This window comes from Neovison vison, chromosome 6 (genome assembly GCF_020171115.1).
Source record: "Neovison vison isolate M4711 chromosome 6, ASM_NN_V1, whole genome shotgun sequence".
Classification (NCBI taxonomy): domain Eukaryota; kingdom Metazoa; phylum Chordata; class Mammalia; order Carnivora; family Mustelidae; genus Neogale; species Neogale vison.
The window spans coordinates 157,356,204-157,383,024 of record NC_058096.1 but is presented as its reverse complement, the minus strand read 5'-3'; the positions used below and the strand labels follow the sequence as shown (position 1 = coordinate 157,383,024).

At 43.5% G+C, this 26,821-nt stretch overlaps 1 protein-coding gene across 1 annotated transcript in view; it reads left to right on the top strand.

Moving 5' to 3' along the window:
- The window catches only part of CTDSPL (CTD small phosphatase like), a 116,912-nt gene that overhangs the window by 59,675 nt on the left and 30,416 nt on the right, over positions 1–26,821 (top strand). Inside the window, 1 exon segment of the mRNA XM_044252693.1 lies at positions 22,706–22,860. Coding sequence (XP_044108628.1) covers positions 22,706–22,860 — 155 coding nt within the window.

Sequence of the window (26,821 nt, the reverse complement as noted above, 5' to 3'; positions counted from 1 at the left end):
AGAGTTAGGAAGCCTGTAGGGTGATTGCTTCTCTCAGGTTCTGCTAGAAGCTTAAGTAACACTCACATTCCCTCCTAGTTCCAGAGGTCAGAAGTCAAATCAGCTTTGCTGGCTTAGAGTCGGGTGTTGGCAGAGCTGGGTCCTTCTGGAGGCTCTAGGAGACAATCTGTTTCCTGACCTTTTCTGGTTTCGGGGGCACCAGCATTCTTCAGCTCATGACCCCTTCCTCACTTAACTCCAGCCTCCTGTTCTTTTCTCCTGTCTCCTACTTCCTATGTTGACCTTCTTGGCATCCTTAGGATTTCATACAGGGCCTGTTCGAATAATCCAGGGTCATCTCCCCATCTCTAGATCCCTAATGGAATAAGTAAGTATACTAGTTTCCTTTGCTACAGAGGTAACATTTCACAGGTCCCAGGGGTTCAGATGTGGCTGCCTTTGTTGGGGAGTCTTATTCAGCCTTCTGTAGGACAGAAAGGATTTTGCTAAGTCGTGAGAAACAGTTTCTGGATGAAAGACAGGAATTCACATCTCTGCTTGAAGTCTTTGAGCATGTGCTTCGGCGCCCTGCCTTCAGGAGCTGAACCAACCTGGTGACCAGAATTGAGCTCCTCAGACCTTCCCCTCCAGCAGGCGGAAGGCTGCCTGGCCTTTGCCGGGTCTCTGTGAGACTAAGCACTGTGGGGGCAGCTCTCTCCAGAGCTGAATTGCCTGCTGCTGCAAGCAGGGGTAGGAGCTGCTGGAACTGCTCAGGAAGGAAGCAGTCTTCTCCTTTTAATTGGCAGCTTGAACTGTTCCGTAGCCCTGCTCCCCCTCAGATCAGCTGTGTTTCCGCCGCCTGTGAACATCTGCCCTGGTGCTTTCACGGAGGAGTGGAGGGGAGACAGGTCCTGTTGGGCGCCCTGGCAGGGGGTGTGGGGGAGGCCCAGGCTCTTCCTCACTTGGGTCTGTGGATGGTCGAGGGCCAGGCACAAACAATGGAAACGTCCTCATAAAGAGTGGTATTTTCAACAAGTGACCTTGTGGGAGGGAAGACCGGTGACTGGTTCATGACCGACAGTCCCTTTCACCCCTGCATTGCAGTGCTATCAGTCACTAGGGATTTCATGTGGATGCCTTCCCTTTGCTGTATGGATACGGGCAAGTCTTTTAAACCTAAGCTCACTTAGGTTTAAGCAGACATAATAGTTCAGCCCAGTTCTAGTCTCTTCCCTGCCCCAACCCCCATGTACCCTGCTACCCTCTGCATTTCTTAGCCCTGTGGGCCTGGCTCCACCAGCTGTGGGTTTACATCTGTGACCCTCGGCCTTTGTGAGCCTCGGACAACCAGACCGCTCATGAAGGAGCCAGAGAGAGAGGGAGCTGAGAGAGCCGTCCTCGTACTTTCTCACCCATGACTTGATCTGTTTCTCGAACCCCTGGAGGTGGCCAGCACAGGGCCTTTATTTCCCAGCTGACAGAGTTTCCCTTTGGAGCAGCTCAGTGACTTGCCCAGGGAGGGGCTGTTGGGGACGGCTGCTATTTGGGATTCTTTGCACTGCTCACACGTGAGGAGCAACACCACCGTGCTTGGCTAACAGGGTGGCACGTGCCCCATGGCACCGTCTCCTCCACAGGCAGGAGAGAGACCAGACAGTGTGCAGGACCAGTGCCCATTCTGCTGGACACATTTGACCCGTGCCACAGTCCTACGTCCACGTTTAGAGGCTGTGTTATAGGCAGCTGGGTATGTGTGTGTCTGTCCCCTCCCACTCATTAGTATGGGCCTTTCTTGAAGACAGAAACATTTTTTTTTTCAATTTATTTATTTTCAGAAAAACAGTATTCATTGTTTTTTCACCACACCCAGTGCTCCATGCAATCCGTGCCCTCTATAATACCCACCACCTGGTACCCCAACCTCCCACCCCCCCGCCACTTCAAACCCCTCAGATTGTTTTTCAGAGTCCATAGTCTTTCGTGGTTCACTTCCCTATCCAATTTACCCCAACTCCCTTCTCCTCTCTAACATTCCTTGTCCTCCATGCTATTTGTTATGTTCCACAAATAAGTGAGACCATATGATAATTGGCTCTCTCCAGAAACATTTTTTTAACTGATTTTAAGTTCTCAGTGCCTAGTCAGCCACTGGCACATAGCTAGTGTGAAGAAGTAGTCCCATCCCTTACCACCACACATGCATGCACGCACGCGCACACACACACACACACACACACTGTACAACTTTTTTTTTTTTTTTACCCAAAAACCCTTTATTCTTTCAAATACACACTGTACAACTTTTAAGCTGATGTGTAACTGTTTAGACTCTGAGGTCCGTGAGTCCTTCCCTGTGTGGTAGGCAGACGTCCCTCCTTTAAGGCAGTGATCGTTACAACTCCTGGTCATCCTGGGGCAGCCCATTTCTTCTCTTTGTACCCTGTCATCTCAGGCCTTGTCTCTGTGGAGTTCACATGTGCTTGAGGACTTCTTCCCAAGTCGTGGGGAATGAAGATTTGGGCTTCGGGGTAGAGAGGTAGCCCGGGACAGCCCCAGAGACTTCCTGTGGAGAGGATTGCCAGGGTAGCTGAATTAGCGGTGGCTGCAGGTGACTCCCAGTCTGACTCTTGAGTGCTGTCCTCAGACCTGTGGCGCTGTGGAGCATGAAGCCGAGGGTCTGTGCCCAGACTGAGCCCGAGTGGCCTGAGGAGCAGTGCCCTGACGTACCTGAAGCAGGGGCAGCAGTGGCCAGTTGGATTTCCAAAGTGAAAGCAGATCTCAGGACAAAAACTGGGCTACGAAGTCCCAATTGCTCCATCCCATGGAGAGATTCTCCTCTGCGCCGAGTAGAGAGGATCAAGGTGTTACTTTATGAAAGGAGCTAGCAGGCATCCTCTCTCCAGCGCCAGATAAATCTCTACTCCTCGCAAAGGTAGCTCTGTTGAGTTATGGGTTAAATCAGCTTTTACGGCACCTTATCACTCTTTGTCACATGGTATTTATGGGAAAGAATATTCCAGGTCCTAAACAAGTGATTGGCGAAGTAAGGCTTGTGAGCACAGCCTGCTCGCCAGCCGGGGGCTTGCCACCTCCTGGCCTGGGCCACTGGCGTGTCTCTGCAGAAGAACTACCTTCAAGGCTGCAGGCCAGCCCAGCCTCACAGCCCGTAGGCCTGCAGGACTCTCCCAGCCTGTGGGCGTTTGATGAGCCAGGGCCACATTTCCATCGTGGACAGTAAGGGGTGAGTTCATCTAGCATCCTTTACTCTGTTCCATGCTACCTCGTCTCTTGTAACATGACAGCAGCCTGGTCTGAGCCATGGGGGGCCACCGAGGGGCTGTAAGCAGCAAAGGGCCTAAGCACATCTGCATTTCAGAGAAGACTGCTCTGAAAGAGTGGGTGCAGAGAGACCTGTCATTAGTCAGACTATTGCACAGGTCCCAGGGAGGGAGGGGTGGTGGCGTGGGCCAGGATGACGGCTGAACAGATGGGAGAAGAGCCTGCGCCTGGCAGCAGCTTGATTGTGGAGGATGTGGAAGGGAAAGCTGAGGTCACTGTCCATGTTGCTGGTGTGCCTGAAGAGATATAGAAGTAGTCAGCTGGAGGAAGGAGCCCTGAGCTCTTCTTCTGGGAACCCTAAAAATGCCGTGAAGAATTCCAAAGGACTGCATCCCAACTGATAGTTCAAATGTGTTCTTAAAATATCTGATCTTGGCAGAATGGAACTCTGTGTAGGAAGAGTCACATGGTACTTCTTATTCCATGTTCAGTCCCCCAAAGTGTGGGGTTTATTTTGAAATATGTGGTTTAAGGATTTTTATCTTGAGAGGTTTCTTGGGGTCATTTGTTATTTTTTTTTCCATTTAAAAAGGTTATGTCCTAGAAGATTCCTGGTTAAGGAACAAATAACTAAATAGATTTCTTAAAAAGTCATGCTCTTATGGGAATTAAAAATGTACAGTTAAAACTATAGGCTGTCGATGGTGACATTTAAATGTGCATATTTCCATCTGAATTATTAAACGCTTAGCTGGTTGATACGAACAAGCCTTCTAGGTATTCCTTGCTTTTTTCTATTTCTTTTACATGAAACAACGCACTGACAAAGCAATATAAGGCTCAGACAGTAGTAAAACACTTATTAGGCTGTCAGAAAAACTGATTGTAGCAAAGGAATGACACAAACATGTGATTTGATGAAATTTCAAAATTAATCTAAAAACCTCTGTCCATATGCATGAGAGCTGATGCCTGTTTTCATCAAAATGTCACAAGCCTAACCTCTGTTTTACCTTTCTCTTGTTAAAAAGAAATAGGGAAGAGTTTCTGTGTTTGAAAACTGGGAACAAGGACAACAGGTCTCTTGCCGTATGCTTCAAACTAGTCCAAGGTGAAATTTCCTTTGTCTTAAAATTCTTGTGGTAAGATTTCAGAGTTCATCATGATTCATACTAAACTGTTTCCATTATTTGGCCTAGAGAGAGGGAAGGAGTGCTGTGTGTCCTGTTTATGTGATGAAAATAAATTTCTCTAGGCCAGCCATTTGCTCTTTTGTCCCTTGTGGTTGCTATCCCACGATTGGGAGGCTTGTTTATCCATGCAAAAAAGGAATGTGAAAGAGTTATGAAGTCCAAAGTTGATACTTGAGAGACTGAAAAACAGGGACAAATGACCCGGTGCCAACAGCTTTTACTTTTACTCGGAGACTCCCCGGTATTGTAGTTACCAGCTTTTCCAGCAAGGGTTAGAGGGCACCCTGAGGAATTATCCTGGTGGGTAACATGGAAAACCTTCTGGGCTTATGTTGATCTTCCTGCCTCCACAATTGCAAAATAATGACAAAAGTAAATATTTGGGGCCAGGTTTATTTTGGTCAGACAAGTTCCAGTCTGGTTTCTAAAATTAGGAATTCTGCGGGATGCACGTGGTTTGGGGCATCCTGCCAGAGAACTTTGTCTCAGGGATGTACAGTTCTCTTATTTGTTGTTGCTTGCTTGGAAATGTGGATCTAAACCTTCTCTCGTGTCTGTCCATCTGGACAGACCCACTCCTGATGGTAGGAAGGCTCTTCCCAGCTAATTTGGGTGGGTTCCCGCCTCTCTGCCCTCACCCCTGCTTGCCATCTGTCCTTCATTTACTGCCAGACAATCCTTCCAAGAGCACAGCTCTCATCCTGTCCCTGTCCTTCCTCCTCAGAGCATTCACTGACACTTACCCCCCCTATACACACACACTGCCTTCAGGCTGAAGGCCCGCCCCACCATGGTCCTACCTGGTGGGACATCTTCTGCCACCACCCAGATTGGCCCCTCAGACACACAGGCTGCTTGCTTGCCCTTGTAACTTTCCATTGCCCCCATATAAATATCCCTCCATAGTCCCTCTGTCCATCTTTCCAGGCCCAGCTGCAGCCCCATCTCTCCTGGGAAGCCGTTCTGTCCAAGGGAAGCCTCAGCCAACCACTGTATATACTTGCCTGTATCATCCACTGTTGTCTTGTTCCCTCAAACCCAGTGCAAAGGAGGTACTCAGGAAACATTTCTGTTCAGGGTTGTCTTTGAGTGTCTGGTTCTCCCCCTCAGGAAGCTGTCCTTGCCATATAAAAGGCTGCCCTCCCTCTGCTGGTTCCTGTGCTGGTCTTTCTCCTCCTCCCAGACCTGTTCAGCTCTTTGTAGAAGGTGGTAAGGGGTGCTGTTACTCTGCATCTCTAACTGGGCCTGCGTTTGGGGTGGGAGGAAGGCCTCATTCCCCAGGTTTTGCCTTCATCTGCCTTCTTGGGTAAAATAGGAATAAGCAGGGTGAGCTTCATGGGTGTGCGTCCTATACCCCACAGAGGGCCACACACTTGGTTTCATGCTCTGCTGTTACTATCTTAAAATTCTTACTTTTTTCACAAAAAGCCCTGCATTTCTGTTTTGGACAGGGTCCTACAAAGTATATATCTGACTCTAGGAGTAGGGCAGCTTCTGACAGACAGGTAAGGGTAGGGAAACGTTACAGAAGGAATGCTGGGTGGAGTATGTGTGGAGGCTGATGGAAGGTGGGTAACAGAATGGGAGAAGTGGAGGAGATATATCAATTGTGAGGTTCCTTGCTTAAAGGGGTGATAGTTCTCCAAAGCCAGGACTGTTCCTCAGGGGTGGTGAGGTCCACAGGACCTAATTTTGGCCCTAAATAGGTTTATTTAAGTTCTGTTTTAAGTTTGCCATTTTTAAAATATTATTTACTTATTTGACAGACAGAGATTACAAGTAGGCAGAGAGGCAGGCAAAGAAAGAAGGGAAGCAGGCTCCCAGTGAGCATAGAGCCCAATGCGGGGCTCGATCCCAAGACCTTGGGATCATGACCTGAGTCAAAGGCATAGGCTTTAACCCACTGAGCCACCTAGGTGCCCCAAGCCTGCCATTTTTATCAGGCTGTTCCAACTTTCCCATCCTGATTAGAGGAAGAACCAAGTCCTTCCAGTGGCCTGTGGACCCTACCTGACCTAGTGCTTTACCACCAAACTCTGTTCCTACCACTGTCTACTCAGTTAGTCTCTCGCAACCACATTGGTCCCCTTGCTGTTCTTGAACATGCCAGAATGCCCCCCACCCCCACCCACCCCAGGACATTTGCACCTGCTGCACTCTGAGGCCAGAGTGCTCTTCCTCTAGAAGGCTTGTCCCTACCTCTTTCAGGCCTTTGCTCCAGTGTCACTTTATCAGTGTGGTCTTCCCCCAGATACCCTATTTGAAATCACACACACACACACACACAGACACACACACACACCCCAATACATGTCTCTTTCACCTCCTTCCTGCTTTACTTTGATCCACAATACTTTTCACCATTTAACATACTCTATACTTTACATGTTTATTTATTGTCTATCTCCTCCCACTGGAATATAAGTAAGTTCAGTGAAGGCAGGGATGTTTGTAAGTTTTGTCCATCTAGAACACTATCTGATACAGAATAAACACTAAATAAACATGTGCTAGTGAATTCACTGCCTTCTGGGGGCTGATAGTACTGCTTTATGATGAGACTGTTTTCCGCAGGGACTGCACCATTTTACATTTCCAGCACAGTGCTCAAGTGTTCCAGTTTCTCCACATCCTTGCCAACACTTGTTATTTTCTCTTAGGTTTTTACTCTTGTTTTTTTCTAATAATGGTCATCCTTACAGGTGTAAGATAATATCTCATTGTAGTTTTGATTTGCATTTCCTTGATGATTGAGCATCCTTTCATATACATATTGGCCATTGTAGGTCTTCTTTAAGAGAAATGTCTATTCAAATCTTTTGTCCACTTTTAAAATCAGATTATTTGTTTTGTTTTGCTAATGAGTGTAGGAATTCCATATGTATTTTGGATATTAACCCCTTACCAGATATAGGGTTTACAAATATTTTCTCCCATTTTGTAGGTTGCCTTCTCTGCTGGTGGTTTCCTTTGCTGTGCAGAAGCTTTTTCTTTTGTTACAGTCCCACTTAGATGATTTTGCTTTTGTCACCTGCACTTTTGGTGCCATATCCACGTAATCATTGCCAAGACCAATGGCTTTCCCTGTGTTTCTTAGGAGTTTTACTTAGTCTTAAGTCTAAGTCTCTAATCCATGTTGAGTTGATTTTGTGTATGGAGTAATATAAGGGTCCAATTATATTATTTTGCATGTGGATGTACAGTTTTCAGAAACGCCATTTGTTGAAGGGACTGTACTTTCCTCATTGTGTAGTCTTGACTCCATTATTGAAGATCATTTGACTATGTATGTGTGAGTTTATTTCTGGGCCCTTTTGTTCCATTAGACTTTATGCCAGCACCATACTGTTTTGTAGCTTTCTAGTATGTTTTCAAGTCTGGAAATCTGAGGCTCTCAGATTTGTTCTTCTTTCTCAAGATTGTTTTAGCTGTTTGGGGTTCCATATGAATTCTAGGATTTTTTTTTTCTATTTCTGAAAAAAAAAAAAAGCCATTCGGATTTTAATAGAGGTTATACTGAATCTCTAAATTCCTTTGGGTTATGTGGACATTGTAACAATATTAAGGCTTCCAATCCATGAACACATGCTATCTTAGCATTTATTTGTGTCTTTTATAATTTCTTTCAGTAGTATTTTGTAATTTTGAGTGTACAAGTCTTTCATCCCCTTGGCTAAGTTTATTCCTAAGTGATTTCATTTTTTTGGATCCTATTGAAAATACAGTTGTTTTCTTAATTTCCTTTTCATCATTGGATTGTTTACTGTAAGCAGATGGAAATGCTACTGATTTTTGTCGTTAATTTTGTATCCAACAAGTTTGCTGAATTCATTTCTTACTTTTAATAGTATTTTATGGGATCCTTAGGGTTTTGTACATATAAGATCATGTCATCTGTGAACTGAAATAACTTTGCTTCTTTTTTAACAATTTAAATGCCTTTTATCTCTTTTCCTTGTCTAATTGCTCTAGCTAGGACTTTCACTACTATGTTGAATAAAAATGGCAAATGGGTATCCTTGCTTTCTTCCTGATCCTAAAGGAAAAGCTTTCAGTTTTTCACTTTGAATATGATGTTAACTGTGGGCTTTTCAAAGGGGGAAAGGAAGCCATTTCATAGGAGAGATATGTTTAACTGTAACATAATGACAATAACAACAACAAAACTATGGTCTACATATGTAAAAATACTTATTATATTCTTTTTATCCTCATTTTTTAATGTTTTATTATGAGATGGTGTTGAATTTTATCAAATGCCTTTTCTGTATCTGTTGAAGATCATGTGGTCTTAATGTTTCACTCTGTCAATGTGGTGTATCCCATTGATTGATTTGTGTATATTGAACCATCCTTGCAATCCACAGATACCTCGTGGTATATGATCCTTCTAATGTGTTGTTAAATTTGGTTTGGTGGTATTTTGTTAAGGATTTTTACATCTGTATTCATCAGGGATATTGGTCTGTGCTTTACTTTTCTTGTAGGTCTGGCTTTGGTATCAAGATGAATCCACCCTCATTAAATGAGTGACATGTTCCTTCCTCTTTAATTTTTTGGATGGGTATGAGAGGGATTGGCATTAATTCTTCTTTAAATGTTGGATAGAATTCTTCAGTGAAGCCATCTGACCCTGGGCTTTTTTTTGTTGTTGTTGGGAAATTTTTGATTACTGATTCAGTTTCCTATTCATTATTGAATTGTTCAGGTTTTTCTTCATGATTCAGTCTTGGTAGATTGTATGTTTCTAGAAATTTACCTGTTTCTTCTAGATTATCCAGTTTGTTGGCATATAACATTTCATAATTGTCTCATAATTTTTTTTTATTTCTGTGACATCCGTTGTAACGCCTCATCTTCCATTTTTTATTTTAGTGCATTCTTCTTTTTTTTATTAATTAACCTAGCTAAAGGCTTGTCAGTTTTGTTCTCTATGCCAAAAGCCACCTCTTAGTTTCATTGATTTTTTTTTTCCTATTTTTTTCTAGTCTTTATTTTGTGTATTTCTGTTAAAATTTTTATTACCTCCTTCCTTCTGCTAACTTTGGGCTTGGTTTGCTCTTCTTTTCTTGAGGTATAAAGTTAGGTTGTTTATTTTTTTTTTTAAGATTTTTTATTTATTTATCAGAGAGAGAGACAGGGGGAGAGAGCAAGCACAGGCAGGCAGAGGCAGAGGGAGAAGCAGGCTCCCTGCTGAGCAAGGAGCCCGATGCGGGACTTGATCCCAGGACGCTGGGATCATGACCTGAGCCGAAGGCAGCTGCTTAACCAACTCAGCCACCCAGGCGTCCCTAGGTTGTTTATTTGATATCATTCTTCTTCTTGTTTAATGAAGATATTTGCCATTCTCAGCTTCCCTCTTTGTACTGCTTTTTCTGCATCCTGTAAGTTTTGGTATATTGTGTTTTCATTTTTATTTGTCTCAGGTATTTGTGATTTCTTCTTTGACCCATTGGTTATTCAAGTGTGTGTTGCTTAACTTCCACATATATGTGAATTTTCCAATTTTCCTTCTAGTATGGATTGCTTGTTTAATTCCATTTTGATCAGAAAAGTTACTTGGTATGATTTCAGTTCTTCTTAAATCTGTTAAATCTTGTTTTGTGACCTAACATGTGATCTGTCTTGGAGAATGTTCTGTATGCACTAGAGAAGAATATGTGTTTGCTACTGTTGGATGCAATGTTTTGTATATGCCTATTAGGTCCACTTGGTCTCTCATGTTGTTTAAGTCCTCTGTTTCTTTATTTGTCTTTTCTCTAGATGTTGTGTCCATTACTGAAATCTGCTATTACTGGGTCACCGTCTGTTTCTCCCTTCAGTTCTGTCCAGGCTTGCTACACATACTTGTGTGCTCTAGTGTTGGGTACATATACATTTAAAATTGTTGTCTTTCCAATGAATTGGCCCTTTTACCGTTAGATAATGTTCTTCTTTGTCTCTTGTGACAGTTTTTACTTAAAATCTCTCTTTTTCATTTACCATTTGCGTGGAATGTCTTTTTCTGTCTTGTCACTTTCAGCCTATGTATATTCTTAAATCTAAATGGGTCTCTTATAGGCAGCATATAGCTGGATCTTATTTTTTTATCCATTCTTTTGATTGGGGAGTTTAATCTATTAACATTTGTGCTAATTACTGAGAGGGAAGGTCCTACCAGTACATTTTATTTTCTGTCTTGCAACTCTATGTCTCTCTTTTTTCTTTTTAGCTATCTTGTGTGTCATTGATTTTTTTTTTTTGTGGTGACATGGATTTTATTCCTTTCTTGTTTTCTTTTGTGTCTCTTCTATAGGTATTTTCTTTATTGTTATCGTGGGAGTTACAGAAAATATCTTATAGTTGTAACAGTCTATTTTAAGCTGATACCCAAGGCCATTTTTAATCTTAGAACAATGTTTAGGAATAAGGTACAACAAATGGGTTTTTTTTAACTTTTTCGTTTTAACCTTCCTTTAATTACTTTAATGGAATTAGTGGATGTATATTTTATGAGCCTAATGCAACCAAATCCCAATGGTATGTTTTTTTAGAACTTGATAAAATGATTCTGACATCCATCTGGAAGCATAAGGGGTTAGACTATCCAAGAAATTTTTGAAAAGAAAATAATTAAGGGGGTCTGGTACTGTTAAATATAAAACAAAAACCTGCAGTAGCAAAGCTTTGTGTTAGTGGCAGAAGCGGAGGAATGGAGTGAAGTAGAGTGGGATGGGAGGAAATAGAATAGAATACAGTGCCCAAATCAGTGTATGAAAGTGAATTGTTAAATCCGTAGTATAAGGATATTTAATCTTGGGGGGGAATAGGTAGATTCATAGATCCTACTGTATACAGCATAAACTCTAAACAGAGTATTTAATAGAAATTTCCTTTAAACCAAAAAAGGATGAGAAGAAAACTTAAGTGAAGACTTTATCATATTAGGGGGCACCTCGATGGCTCAGTCGGTTAAGTGGCTGCCTTCAACTCGGGTCATGATCTCCCGGTCCAGGGATCAAGTTCCACATCGGGCTCCATGGAAGCAGCGGGCAGTCTGCTTCTCCCTCTGCCTGCTGCTCCCCCTGCTTGTGTTCTCTTGCTCTCTGTCTCTCACTCTCTCTCAAATAAATACACAAAATCTTAAAAAAAAAAAGAGTATCATATTAGTGTGGGAAGGAATCAATTAAAAAATCATTAGATTTGATTCCCTAAAAACTCAAAGCTTTGCATATCTACAGCCATTATAAACAAAAGCAAAAGGCCTAAAACAAACTGAGACTATTTCAACACATAAAACCATCCAGTACAGAACAGTCTGAGGATAACATCTCCAATACAGGATAAAGGAACTCTTAAAAATCAAAGAAAAAATAGAAAAATAGGCAAAAAGCATATAAGCACAGTTCTCAGGAGAAGAAATAGAAATGGCCAAAAGTTATAGGAGAGATTACAGAACTTGGATGGCAATCAAAGACATGCACATGAAAGCAAAAGGGTTGCCATTTCCACCTTCCAGACTAGCGGAGGCTATTTACAGTCTCCATGTTGGCCCAGCCTCCGTGGCATAACCCGCGTGTGGGCGTGCACATTACTCTGCCCCTCTAGGTGGCAGATTGTCCACAGGTATCGAGAGACTTGACACTTTTTTTTTTTCCAAAGACTTTGGTCCTATGGGGTACCTGGGTGGCTCAGTGGGTTAAAGCCTCTGCCTTTGGCTCGGGTCATGATCCCAGGGTCCTGGGATCCAGCCCCGCGTCGGGCTCTCTGCTCAGCAGGAACCTGCTTCCATACTCTCTCTCTGCCTGCCTCTCAGCCTGCTTGTGATGTCAGTCTGTCAAATAAATAATAAATAAATAAATCTTTAAAAAAAAAAGACTTTGGTCCTAGCAATTATACATCTAGGAATTTCTTCTAATGGGATAATCAGACATGCACTTAAAATTATGTAGACTAAGTTCATCGTAGTATTATTTTGGATATTTCTTACTCATTATAGTGCATGAGACATTACATAGGATTATTAATTTAATAAGTAATACAAAATTCAAAGGATACTAAAAGGAAATAGAGTAAAAAATAATTCTCCTTTCCTTCCAGTTGTGTCCTCCACTTCTCTGCCATGGAGCAACCAGTTACTTATAAATCCTCCCAGAGATGCTCTTTGCACTTGTGAGAATAGACACATACTTGTGCTTTTTATTTTGCTAATCTATTTAATTTTGTATTTGAAGGTTGATGGCAGCATGCTAAATGTACCATATGTACCTCGCTTTTCTCACTTAATAAGTCTCAGAATGTGCTCCATTATCAGTAGGCAACATAATTGCAGAGAAGCACAGGGAAGTGGGGTTTTGAACAGACTCTACTACTTCCTAGCTATGTCATCTTAGACAAATTTTTTTAACTTCTCTGGGCCTTAGTTTCCTCATCTATAAAAAGAGTACAGTAAGGGGCACCTGGGTGGCTCAGAGGGTTAAAGCCTCTGCCTTCGGCTCAGGTCATGATCCCAGGGTCCTGGGATCGAGCCCCGCGTCGGGCTCTCTGCTCCGCAGGGAGCTTGCTTCCTCCCCTCTCTCTCTCTGCCTGCCTCTCTGCCTACTTGTGATCTCTCTCTCTCTGTCAAATAAATAAAATCTTAAAAAAAAAAAAAAGTACAGTAATAGTCCTTACATCATAAGATTACTGAAACAATTCAGTGAGTCACTGTTTAGAAAGTGCATAAAATAGCAACAGGCACATCTTACATAAACGTTAGCTAATATTAGTACCTATGGAGCTGCAGCGTTCTTTTTAACATCTGTAGAATACTCCACACCCAGAATCTGTTCTATTTTGTCCCATATCAGTGGACAACTAGATTGTTCGTAGCATTGCTGTTGCAAACAAACTTCAGTATTTGTCACAACACTTTTTTAAAGGAAACAACATAAGTGTCCAAAGTCAGTTTAGTTATGGCATAGTGTACATCCACACAGTGGAATATAATACAGTGAATCAAAGTGAGGTTGTAAAAGAGTATCAGATATGTGATGTTCCCATATATTTTTTTTAAGTAGAGACAAACATTTTTAACATTCTATTTTTTCCATTATAGATTGTAGAACTTGAGAAATGATTTTTTAAAAGTATGGAGAAAAATAACAATTAACCTAGTCTTACTGAACATACTGGTGAATTTTATCTAATCACTCGCTCTCTGAAAATTTGCACTAATTCTTCTATAGGAGTTGCGCACCTTCACTAAAAATGTCTGGGAGCTAAGAGTTGGATTCTGGGGTGGATTCCTCGGGTTGGCCATAAGTGGATGGCATAGATTAAAGCAGCTTGGAGGAAGAGGCTCGATGTGGTCAAGAGGGCTTCCCAGGAAGCAGAGCTGCTTGGGCTGACCTCTCTCTGAACAGTCGGAGGAGCTACTTGGGCTGACCTCTCTCTGAAATACTCTTTCTAATAGTATCTCGGTCACTTTCATTGTTCTGAGTTTCCTTTCATACATTCATTCATTCGGTAAACATCTGTCACGAGTGGCCTATTTGTACCGGCATGCTTCTATGTCTCAGGGACTCAGGCATGAACAAGATGAGTTCCAAGCCCATAGCTCTGGAGCCTACATTCCAGATCTTGTCCAGAAACACAGGACAGAGTTACAGACATGAGGCATGTGCAGTGTTTCTGAGATGCTTTCTCAGATGGTGACCACAGGCACTTCTCCCTGGGTCTTCCCAGTGGCATTTCTTGTGGCTGCACAGTATTCTGTCCAGCTGCTCTGCATTCGTTTTACTTAACCATTCCTACTCTATTGGACATGCACATGTTTTAATGAATAGTTCATGGTCTTCAACACATCACTCCTCTGCTTTTCAAATGGATTGTTCCAGTTTACCGAGTTACCAGCCACATGTGAACGAAGGGGCCTGGCCCGTCAAAACCTCCCCACTGTGTTGGCTCTCTGTTTTTATTTCTATTGTTTCTATTCATTTAACAGGTACAAAACTGGGTTTCTCTGTTTAAGTGTTCATTTATTTGATTACTGTTAAATTTTAACCTTTACTTCCTCTTAAGTGCATTTTCTACTTAAATCCTTTGTTCTGGTATTTAGTTGGGCTCTTGCTATGAAAAATGGACTCTGTACAGTGATGGCTAAGAGCTCCCTTCTAGACTTCCACAGACCTGGTTTCTGTCCAGCCCTGTTACTTAGGAGCTGTGTGGCCTCGGGCCAGGGGTCTGGGACATGCTGAGGCGTGGAGGGCGGAGGGCGTACCCAGCACAGGGGCACTCCTTGGGAGCTGAGTCACAGAGTTTGGTGGCCTGGGGGACATTTAGGGCTCAGTGAAACAACCACTGTGTCTGACCTTATCTAAGAGGCCTAGCACGAGTATGCTTGGCTCACTTTGGAATTTTCAGAACTGCAGCCTTTGGAGTAATGGCACGCAACACAAGGCCTCATATTCATTTTCTTCCTGGAAGTAAACCCCAAACCCAGAAGAGGACGGGGGAGAGACGGGGAGGGCTGGTGGGAAGGCTGGGAGCCCTGCAGTCAGGCAGTTCTGGCCTTGAACCCCAGCACCCTCACCACACAGTTGTGTGAGTCTCCGTTTCCTTACTGGGAAGCGGGGTGTCCTCTGGAGGGACACTTCTTGCAGAATGCCAGGTAAAATTGCCAGGGGAATTTTATCACTTGGAACTAGATATAGGGACTGCCTGGATATCTCAAAAGGTAACACAGTGACTAAGTCCTTTTTCTATGAGAAAAGGATGTTTGGATTCTCAGCAGCCACATCTGCTTTTGAACTCTGTGTGGTCTGTGCCCTGGCCTCTCCCCACCCCAGCAGCCACGTCAACAGCCCCCCTTGTATTCAAACAGAGGAAAGTTGTGTTTGTTGACCACTCTTTTGGGGGTGGGAAAGGAATGTAATGTATGCATAGACTGCCCAGAATTTCCTGTTAGACACCCACTCCAAACCACGGCCCTGGGATGCATTCCAGAGATTGCAGCCCAGTCCTACAAGAGAAGAAAGGGTGTATTCATTTAAACGCTGGCCACTGGAACTCCCCCCCCCCGCTTAAAAAAAAAAAAAAAAAAGGTGTTTAGCTTTCTTCTGTAGTAGCATAGTTGTGAATTCAACTGCATGGTCTTCACAGGGCTGTAATGTGCTCTGACGTCCCCACGTGTGAAGAAGCACCTTTTCCTTGGGAAACTCCGATGTGTGGTTTTGTAGCCTTAACAGCATTGGTGTCCACGTTGTTGCTTGGACATGTTTGTTTTGTTTTTAAGGCTTTATTTATTTATTTTGACAGAGAGAAAGACAGCGAGAGAGGGAACGCAAGCGGGGAGAGGGAGATGTGGAAGAGGATGTGGGAGAGGGAGAAGCAGGCCTCCTGCCGAGCAGGGAACTTGATGTGGGGCTTGATCCAGGACCCCCGGCTCAGGTCCCGGGATCAGGACCAGAGCAGAAGGCAGATGCCCACCAATGGAGCCACCCAGACCCCCCCTTGAACATGTTTTTAATGTTATATGTGAACACATGATGATACAAACCGGCTGTGGAGTACCTTTCTTGATTCTGCTCTTGTGATGAGGAAGAAGCCAGTTTTGAGGGCAGGTTTTGGCATAGACTTCTTGTGTTGAGTCCATTTTCTCCTAGAAATTCTGTTATGCTGGGTCTTTGGCCTCTGGCCCCTGTGCCAGCATGTAGGCTGGCTTGGCACCGTGGAAATTAAAGGCAAACCTCCTTTGTGTTCTGTAGCTGCCAAGATGCAGTTTCTTCACTTGGGGAGAAACTTGAATGATTGGGGATGGATTCCCAGTGAGTAGCAAACATTTCCACCTACGTTCCAGCTTCTCCGTGCTTCATACTGAACCACTCGTTTGATTGTAAGGATGTATGTGGGGTGGTGGAAGTTCCAGGTCAGATCTGAGATAAGGACAGATGGGTAGGGGTGGTCACAAAGGCAGTGAGTATGTGAAGCTCTGAGTCGATGTAGAGCCCAGAGGTTTGCCTGAAGCTAGGGTTCAGGATGGAACCGGAGCCTCCCCACACCTGCAGTCTAAACCAGGTCAGAACACGAGAATTGTTCAAGGGCAGTGATAGGTGGCACGGGCGGCTATCACACTGATAAGAAACGCTGTGTCGAGTCAGCATTTCAATTTCTGGATGCAGAAGGGAACCAGGTAGGTCAGGAAGTCTAAGTGGATAGCGGTACCCCCTCCTAGCCGGTGCAGACTCGTGGTGGATCCACTCGCACCTTCCATCTGTTGGCATAAATACAGTTTGGTAGCTCTTTAGACCAGTCCTCTTGATCCCGCTGAAGGACCAGACCTCACTGTCCACCTCAGTGGACTTTTCCCTGGACGTTTCATGTTTCTAATTAATTACAATACTTTTCTTTCTAACCTTATTTCATGTAAGAGTTTCTAGAAAAGTCCTGAGTCCTAGGGTTTATTATTAAGCTTCACACGTGGATCTGCCTTTTATTTGTTTCGTTTCCATCATCGTCATCATCATCGTCATCATGCAAAGAAACCTTCACTGGATAGGAAGTAAAGTTTTAAGGAGTCACTTCAAGTTCTAAGTTTAGAATTCACATAACCAAAACCAAAATGGGACTGCCTCCATGTTTTCTCATAAAGCCAGGCTGTTTCTGTAAGGACTGTTGTTTGGATACACGCTAACTTCTGAATGTTCACAGTGAGACACTGCTCGGTACCTAAAATCAGTCTATTGCTGCTGTATTTTAAGGTGCTGGTAGATCTTCTCTCTTGAACAAATATGTGTATTTTTGCTGCATCCACACAGCAGACCTCCCTGCAAGGATAGGTATGAAGATTCCCGTATTAGTGGTGTGGCTTAGGTAGATGAAGTCACACTTGCTGACCCATGCAGGGTGAGACTTGAACCCAAAATATAACTCCGAAGCCCATTTTCTTTCCATATGACTTGCTTATTTATTTTTAGTTTTAGTTTTAGTTTTTTTATCTCCATGTCACTTGTATTTATTTTTTATTTTTTTATAATTTTATTTTTTTTCAGTGTTCCAAGATACATTGTTTATGCACCACACCCAGTGCTCCATGCAATACATGCCCTCCTTAATACCCACCACAAGGCTCACCCATCCCTTCCACCCCTCTCCCCTCCAGAACCCACAGTTTGTTTCTCAGAGTCCACAGTCTCTCATGGTTTATCTCCCCCTCCGATTTCCCCCAACTCACTTCTCCTCTCCATCTCCCAGTGTCCTCCATGTTATTCCTTATGGTCCACAAGTAAGTGAAACCATATGATCATTTACTCTCACTGCTTGACTTATTTCACTCAGCATAAACTCCTCCAGCCCTGTCCATGCTGATACAAAAGTTGAGTATTCATCCTTTCTGATGGAGACATAATACTCTATAGTATATATGGATCATATCTTCTTTATCCATTCGTCTGTTGAAGGGCATGTTGGTTCTTTCCACAGTCTGGCAACTGTGGCCATTGCTGCTATGAACATTGGAGTATAGATGGCCCTTCTTTTCACTACATCTGTATCTTTGGGATAAATAGCCAGTAGTGCAATTGCAGGGTCATAGGGTAGCTCTGATTTTAATTTCTTAAGGAATCTCCACACTGTTTTCCAAAGTGGCTGCACCAACTTTATTCCCACCAACAGTGTAAGAGGATTCCCCTTTCTCCACATCCTCTCCAGCACATGTTGTTTACTGTCTTGTTAATTTTGGCCATTCTAACTCATGTAAGGTGCTTTCTCAATGTGGTTTTGGTTTGAGTCTCCCTGATGGCTAATGATGATGAACATTTTTTCATGTGTCTGTTAGCCATTTGTATGTCTTCTTTGGAGAAGTGTCTGTTCATGTCTTCTGCCCATTTTTTGATGTGATTATCTGGTTTTGGGGTCTTGAGTTTGAGGAGTTCTTTATAGGTCTTGGATATCAGCCCTTTGTCTGTAGTGTCATTTGAGAATATCTTCTCCCATTCCGTGGGTTGCCTCTTTGTTTTGTTGACTGTTTCCTTTGCTGTGCAGAAGCTTCTGATCATGATGAAGTCCCACAAGTTCATTTTTGCTTTGTTTCCTTTGCCTTTGGAGACATGTCTTGAAAGAAGTTGCTGTGGCCAATGTCAAAGAGGTTACTGCCTATGTTCTTCTCTAGGATTTTGATAGATTCCTGCCTCATGTTGTGGTCTTTTATCTGTTTTGAGTTTATCTTTGTGTATGGTGTAAGAGAATGGTCCAGTTTCATTCTTCTATACATAGCTGTCCAATTTTCCCAGCACCATCTTTTGAAGAGACTGTCTTTTTTCCACTGTATATTTTTTTTCTGCTTTGTCAAAGATTAGTTGACCATAGAGTTGAGGGTCCATATCTGGGCTCTCTATTCTGTTCCACTGGTTTATGTGTCTGTTTTTGTGCCAGTACCATGCTGTCTTGGTGATCACAGCTTTGTAGTAAAGCTTGAAATCAGGCAACATGTTGCCCCAGTTTTGTTTTTCTTTTTCAACATTTCCTTAGCAATTCGGGGTCTCTTCTGGTTCCATACAAATTTTAGGATTGTTTGTTCCAGCTCTTTGAAAAATGCTAGTGGAATTTTGATTGGGATGGCATTGAAAGTATAGATTTAAAGTTGACTTTAAAGTAAGAAATTTCCATTCTGGGCTCTTTACCCAAAATGGTCCATATCTCTGATTTGCAAATACAGCATTCTGGAAATCTTTGATGTAGATCAGTAGCCTGTATCAGTCAATTTAAAATTTAAATTCAGAGGTTCCAGTTCCAGAGGTCAAACTGTGACATTTGTAGTACGATCTGCTCATCTACTCCCCATTTCCGTAGAGGCAAATGCAAACTCGTCATCTTGGTTTGCAAGACTGCCATCAACCATCGCAACTCCTCTGATTTCTGAGATACATCGTGCTGTCTCTCACATCAGGCCCTTTACACGTTGCTGTTTCCCCACTTCCCTGCCCCCTCCAGCAATTGTATGCACTGTCAGCCCAACTCAGAAAGCATTTCTTCTAAGAGATAACTCCTACCATACCCCAGATCTAGACTTTGGGCCCCATCAGTGCCTTGCACGGTTCAGTTTCTATCGTGCCAGACGTGGGCCACATGAGTTAGGGGCAGTACCTGTGTGTTCACCAGTGTTTCTACACTGCCTTGCCTGGGAGCTGACGTTTTCAAGAATAATCTTTTCCATCACAAATAACATAAACCCAGAGAAACAGGTAATTTTTTCTCTTACATAACTGAAAATTCCAGGAGGATCTGGTTTTAATGAAACCAAGCCCCCAGATGGTATTGTCAGAGAACCATCCCTTTCCATATCTCAAGCTCCTTTTTCCTCAGTTCTGGCTTATGCTCAGGTAAGTGCCTCTCACTTAGTGACAAAGGAGCCACTGGGGGCTCCAGGTTTACATCCTACCCACTTGGCAAATCAGCAGAAAGAAAACATCCTTCCAAAGGGCTGTAGCATGAATTGTGGGGCACACTCTCCTTGGCCCAGGTTGGGTCAAATGCCCAATCCTAAGCCAGTCATATGGCTTAGATTGGCCAGGCCTCGGTAATGGATAGAAAGCAATTTGCAGGGGGAAGGCAGTAGGGTTATTAGACCCAGCCAGTCAGCATCTTGAGCCCTTTGAGGACCAAATGAGTACCTAGGATGGGGTTGAGGCTGATGCTGGTCCTGAGCAACTCCATTCATATCCCCTGCTAGCCTGATTTTGAGAGTACCAGACCAGTCCCGGAGCGATTAGCAAAGTAGGCATCCCCTGACCTCCCAAAGCTTCCTGCAGGCCCTAGAACTAAGCTTATTTAATGGGAAGAGGCCTGGCCCCTCCCTCAGTCTTGGAAGTGAGACCACTTTGGGTTGCTTCACCTCCTGGTACACCGAAGGGAGATCATAAGTAAGTGAACTGCTGCTTTCCCCTCAGGGGGTGACGGCCTTCCCAGGGACTCACTCCCACTGCTCTATTTGTGGCTTCTACGTGGTAAGCTGTCATATGGTAGAAATTATAAGTAGCTCACTGGCTCCAGGTTCAGGACTTTTTTTAGCATATAAGTTCATTTTTTAATTTGTTTGTTAGTTGGTTGTGGGGAAGATGTATGTGATCTGAGGATGAAAATGAGATCTGAGGGGGGTGCTTTTTGCAGAGCTATTTACTGCCCAGCTCGGGCATCGGCTGCTCAGTGTCTCTGAGACATGAACAAATCTCTTGTTTACTTGCAGAGAAATGTGCTATCAGCCAAGGAAGAGGCAGGCAGTGTTTTTTCTTCCTCTGACTAAATTATTTGAGTGTGGCATGAAAACTAAAGCACCCAAAGTAACAACAGAACAGTTTAACCAATCAGACATTTTTTTTCAAATTATTTGTTTATTTTCTAGAGGTGAGGTAGGGCAGCGGGGGAAGGGGAGAGAGAAAATTCTAGGCAGGCCCCAGGCCCGGCAGAGAGCCCAGCACCGGGCTCCATCTCACAGCCCTGAGATCATGACCTGAGTCTAAATCAAGAGTCGGATGGACACTCAACAGACTGAGCCACCCAGGCGCCCCCCACCCAATTCTTTATATTAAATAAGAATTTATTGTAGTGTTTTTCTCTCCCTTTGGCATGTTCTCTCCTTGATCTGACCTGATCTGTCTAGACTGTATTCAGCATGGCAACAGAGAGAGCACACACTTGGGGAACTGGCCCTCTTGGGTTCAGATCCCAGCATACAAATTCCTGGTTGTATCCCCTCAGCGGTAAGATCTCCTTGGATAGCTGTGCGGGTTCCATGAAGTGAGGGTTGTAAAGTAGAATAAAGAGGGCTGGTCCTCAGTAAACAGCAGTCATTATCATGTGCGCCCCCCCCGCCCCCCCCCACTCTGCTCTTGGGGAGGCCTCTGTCCCTGGAGGTCCTTGTGACCTGGCTTGGCCTGCCATCGGGTGCACTGAGTGAAAATACTGGTGTTTGTGGCATGCGCCCAGGCATTCTCAAGAAAGATAAAACGGCTAGTGTTTCCAGGGGGTTACGGTTCTGAAGCGCGTAGTTAGTGAATGGGGATCTTAAACTCACACTTACTGAGCCACTCGCCCAAGCCCAGGCTGGAGGCTATCCATGCCTGTGGAGTTGCTGGCAAGAAGTTTTTCAGTCTTTTTTCATGTTGGTTTTGCTGCTGGCAGAAAAGTACCCCAAGACTATTAGCAGAAGTTTTGCGATCTCGTGAGAAGGAAGGTGCTGTACAAATGACTCAAGTACATAGAGGAATCATGCCAAAACTGCTTTTTGGGAGAGATAAACTCCAAGTTATCATGTGGACTCAGTGATTTCCTACATTGGTAATTTCCCTGTTAACCCCAAGCACAGGCTCTTTGTGGCCTCTGCTCAGTGCTGTTGACCCACCCAGACATGGTATGTGGTGGGACAGCCCTGGCTGCATTCCCAGGCACTGCTCCGGGCTCTCCAGGTTGTCAGTCTCCTCCCCTGAGATGTGTTTTTCATTTTATACTAATTTTTGGCCTTTTATTTCTGACTTGTGGCAGCTCGTCTTGAGGCCTGAATAACAGAAAGGACAGCATCAATCCCCTGGGAGGCTGAGTCCAGGACAGGCCAGAAAATGAGTCCATGGCACAGGGTTGCCCCAGGTTTCAGGAAGATGGGCTTTGCCCTGGCCAGCCCTGCTCCTGCTGGACCATGTGCTCTCAGTCCTACTTCTGCTGTTTATGTTGAAGTGTCATGGAGGACTCCAGCCCTCCCATCCATTTCTTGACAAACAGCAGAATTTAAGAAGGGGCCTTCTGTATGCCCTTACACACCTTATCTCATGATGAAGTTACTCTTGATGAAGTTAGACTAGTTTCAGAGTGATTCTTTCTTGGTACCCTTCTCAGAGAAATGCTTTTCAGAGAGTGTCAAGTCTGATTTTGCCTGAAAGGATCTTTGTTTTGAAGTGGTGCTCAGTCCCGGGTCTGAAGACTGGCTGCTGGGTTCAGGAATGCAGATGGTGCCTGGCCCTGACGATGGGTCAGTTAATGAGCAAGCAGCCCCCACTGGGCTGAGGTCAGAGGAATTCTGTCCAGCCAGCAGGACTGGACTCCATCAACCAGTTGGCCCTCTAGGAATCACATGTTGAATAACAGTCCTTCAGAGTAACTTCTAGGGCCCCTCATCTTCTTGTGCTGAGTAGGTCTCCTGGTATCGGGACTCCCCGGGGCAGGACAGCTGCATTCGGGTTTTCCCATTGTATGACAACTAGGAGTATGTGCTACAGTTGGCCACAGTGTCTTGTTTCTCTTTCCAGCATCCCAGTGCAACGTCAGCTTAAAGAAGCAGAGGAGCCGCGGCATCCTCAGCTCCTTCTTCTGCTGCTTCCGCGACTACAATGTGGAGGCGCCGCCCAACAGCAGCTCCAATGTGCTTCCGCCCCTGGTAGAGGAGAACGGTGGGCTTCAGAAGGTCAGTGCGGGCGCGAACTGCGCACTCAGCAGAGCCTCTGTGGCTGCATATCTGTCCCACCCTTCGTGGATATCCTGAATAAGGGTCTGTGATGGTTACGTGCACAGCCATTAACTGAAAGATCTGAACTGACCAAAAAGGTCAGCTTCTTTGTCAGGATATCTCAGTCATTCCCATTTAGCAACTGAAGCACATGCTTGATGACAGTTATAAGAATCACTTCACATTTTTATAACATTCTGTCCTGGGTGGATGGTTGCATGAAATGGAAAGCTGAAGAACCAGTAGCAGAGAAAGACATGGAAGACAAACAGAGAAACAGAGGCATCCCAAAAACCGATAATAAGTATAAAGGGATTTAACTACTTTGTCTAATACATTTGTTATATATTCTTTAAACCCATCAGATATAAAATTTTAAGTCAGATTTTCATAATATGTTAAAAAAAACAACAACTAAACTCCACCCACATGCTGCCTAACAGACATACCCTAAGCAAAGTGACTCAGAGCAGCTAAAAGTAAAAGGATGAGCAAGAAGATGTCACACAAATATACAAGCAAGAAGAAAGCAGGGATTGCAACAGTCGTTCAGTCAAATAGAATTTCAGGTAACAGTCACTGAAAGGCAAAGACGATTATTCGCTCTGAAGACAGTTGAGATTGAGGACACAAAAACCATAAAACTTTATGTCCCAAATAGTGTGAGTGAAGGACCTGAGCAAGCATTTCACAGAATAAGAAATGCAGTTGGTCAGTAAACAGGAAAAGTGTTCAGTATGGTTAGTAATCAAAGAAGTGCAAACTAAAACAGTGAGCTAGCCTTTTCCATCTGTCAAATTATCAAAGATATTTATAAAGGTACTATTTGGTTTGGATGAGGGGTAGCCACAGAGAGGGTAGAAGATGTAAACGGGTTATTAGTAGCCATTTAATCGGTTACACCTTTCTGGAGGGAAATTTGACAATGTAATCATAAAACCTTAGCAGTTATTTATTGACATAATTATAGATGTCCGAAGATTGAACTATAGGATACTGTCCAGCATAGGTTATAAGATTACAAAATTGTGAGCAACCTGATGATCAACAATAGACAGTAAAACCCCACAGAATAACCACACAGCCAAGTAGTTAGCACCTATTAAAAATGATGTCTCATAAATATTACTGACATAGGGAAATGTTCATCTATGTCACTTAGGAGATAAAAAACTTGTAGGTGAGTGTATTTATAAGTATATTAGGGGATAAAATGTAGTAGGTGAGTATATTTATAAGTACACATGTAGTCATAACACACACACACACACACTCCCACAGGCATTTATAAGACTAGAATGATATATGCCAAAATATGAAGAGATTATCTCAGGCTGATGGGATTATATATAGGATGTTCTCCCTTCTTCTGTGCTCTACTTCTTTCTCTTTTTTCTTTGGGCTTTTCCTAATTTTCACAAAATAAGCTTAAATTACTTTTGGGATTAGAAAATACATTATTTCAAAAGCATATATGAATGTAAGGAAAAGGATTCTAGGAAGGACAACCTGAGCACGTGGCTCTGTCCATTTAAATTCTCTCTCTTGATAAACCCAGGTGGGCCTGCTGGTGGAACCTGGAAAGTGCGTTAAGGCCTCTAGTTTTCCCAACATCATCAGGGGAAAGAGCAGGTACAGGATTCATCCTCTCTGGTCCTCAATGAGAAACAGGGACCTACCAACAGAGGAAAATGCTTGCTTGCCTTGGAGTCCTGGGACAGAGACTTGAAGCAAATAGTCCTTTGAGGTCCCCCAGCCAGCAACAGCTGTGGATCTCCTTGGAAAGGGCCTTTACTGCCCACTTACTGTGTGTGGTCCTTGGAGGGGCCATACGGATGTTGAGTTGCTTTTACTTCTTGGGCCCTACAGGAGCCCATTACTACAGGGACTTTCTTCCTCTCTTGTGGTTTGTCAATTTGGGCTCTGCTGGACCATGAAAACATTGCTTCTTGTGGGGCCTGGCATTGCTCCCTCATTTGCCACTGCTGAGAAGGTCCAAGTTGAAAAACTAGCATATGAGGCTCCCACTGAGGTAGAACTAGTGGCACAGATAGAAGAAAACTTTTTAAAGATTTATTTATTTGAGAGAGAGACAGGTAGGGCAGAGGGAGAAGGGGAAACAGACTCCCTGCTGAATGTGGAGCCCAACATGGTTTGATCCCAGGACCCAGAGATCATGACCTGAGCTAAAGTCACATGCCCAACCAACTGAGCCTCCCACACTCCCTGAAGAGAACTTAAGTAGACAACTCAGGAAATGATATTTCAAGAAATGAATTTTGAGTACAAAGTAACTTTTAGAATTTAAAAAAGAAATCCCATGATTTCTAAATATAAAAATTCAGTAAACAAACTGAGAAAAAGGAGACTGAGGATGGTCACTGCTGAGAACTGAATTAATGTTCTAGAAGAACAAGTGGAAAAAATATCTTACAGTTCAGATCAGAGACACAGAGATGATTATTATGAGCCAGGAAGAGGCATCTAGGAGACCTAACAGCAAGTAATAGGAGTTCCAGAAAGAGAAACAGTAATAGAAGAAATTTTTCTTGAGCTGGAAAAAAAATGCCTCGAATGTGTACATTATAAGGGCTAGCCAAGTCTGCAGCAGAATGGGGGGAAGCAAGTGGAGGAGCACATAGATGCTGTTGAAGTTCTGAAATTTAAGTGTAAAGAGAAAATCTTGCAAGCTACCAGAACAAGATCTTTTCAAAAGCAAAAGAATTATACTAGTACCAAACTTCTCATCAATAATATTGAAAGCCAGAAGACTATGAGAGAAAAATGTACAGGTTCCTGGGAGAGAATTCCAGACCAAAAATTCTATATGTAGCCAATATACCATTTATCTATCAAAGCAAAGGAAGTACATTTTCAGATATGTAATGATTCAGAGAGAGGACAAAAAAAAACTGGGTGAGATTGATCTTCTGTTATGACATAATTGTAGAAAATGTAGGAATAAATATAACTATCAGGAATAGAACTGTAACAAGCAGCACAGTTAGAAAATAGATCCTCATGAGAGCCCCATGTCAGGCTCTGTGGTGAGCATGGAGCCTGCTTGGGATTCTCTCTCTCCCTCTCCCTCTGCCTCTCCCCCTGCTTGCTCACTTGCTCGCTCTCTCTCTCGCTCGCTCGCTCTCTCTCTCTCTCACACACACACACACATCTTTTTTTAAAAAGAGAGAAAGAAAGAAAACAGATCCTCAGATTGCGCAAGGAGTGAGAGGAGGAACGGGCAGAAATGTGAACAAGCCATCAAAATTAAGAAAAGGAAAAAAAGAACAAACAACATAAACAGTAAACTTACCATAAGAGTAGGCATGAGACCTAGTTCAGTGAACCAGATTCTCCTGACAAAGGACCAAGACTTTATCCGATTGGCTTGACAAATTCATCTGTGCTGTTTCCAAGAATAGACCTGTATCAGATAGGAACAATTTTGGCAGCAAGTAAAAGAAAACTGACAAATAACAGCTTAAACAAATAGGGGATTATTTTTTCACATAAAAGGCCTGAGTCTGGCAGTTGCTGGGGTTAGTTTAGGGGCCTGATGATGCCATCAAAGGGACCCAGGTTCTGTTCTTTTCTTCTGTCTCTCCATTTTTCCACTCTACCATCCTTGGGGGTTTGCCTTTGTCCTCACACTTGTCTTTATCTCAAAGCCACAAGCTTCAGACAGCATATCCACGTTGAAGGGAAGAAGAGAGGGAGGAGTAGCACTACCCATGCCTGTCCCTCTTGTAGAAAGTAAATGCTTTCACAAAAAACCCCAGGGAACTTCCACGTAGGCTGATTGGCTAGAACTTTGTCACATGGCTACTCTCCAGCCACAGGGGAGGCCCAAAACAGGAAGGATTTAGACTGGCTTATTCTGCCCTCAACAGAGTCAGAGCTCTTCCACAAAGGAGAAGGG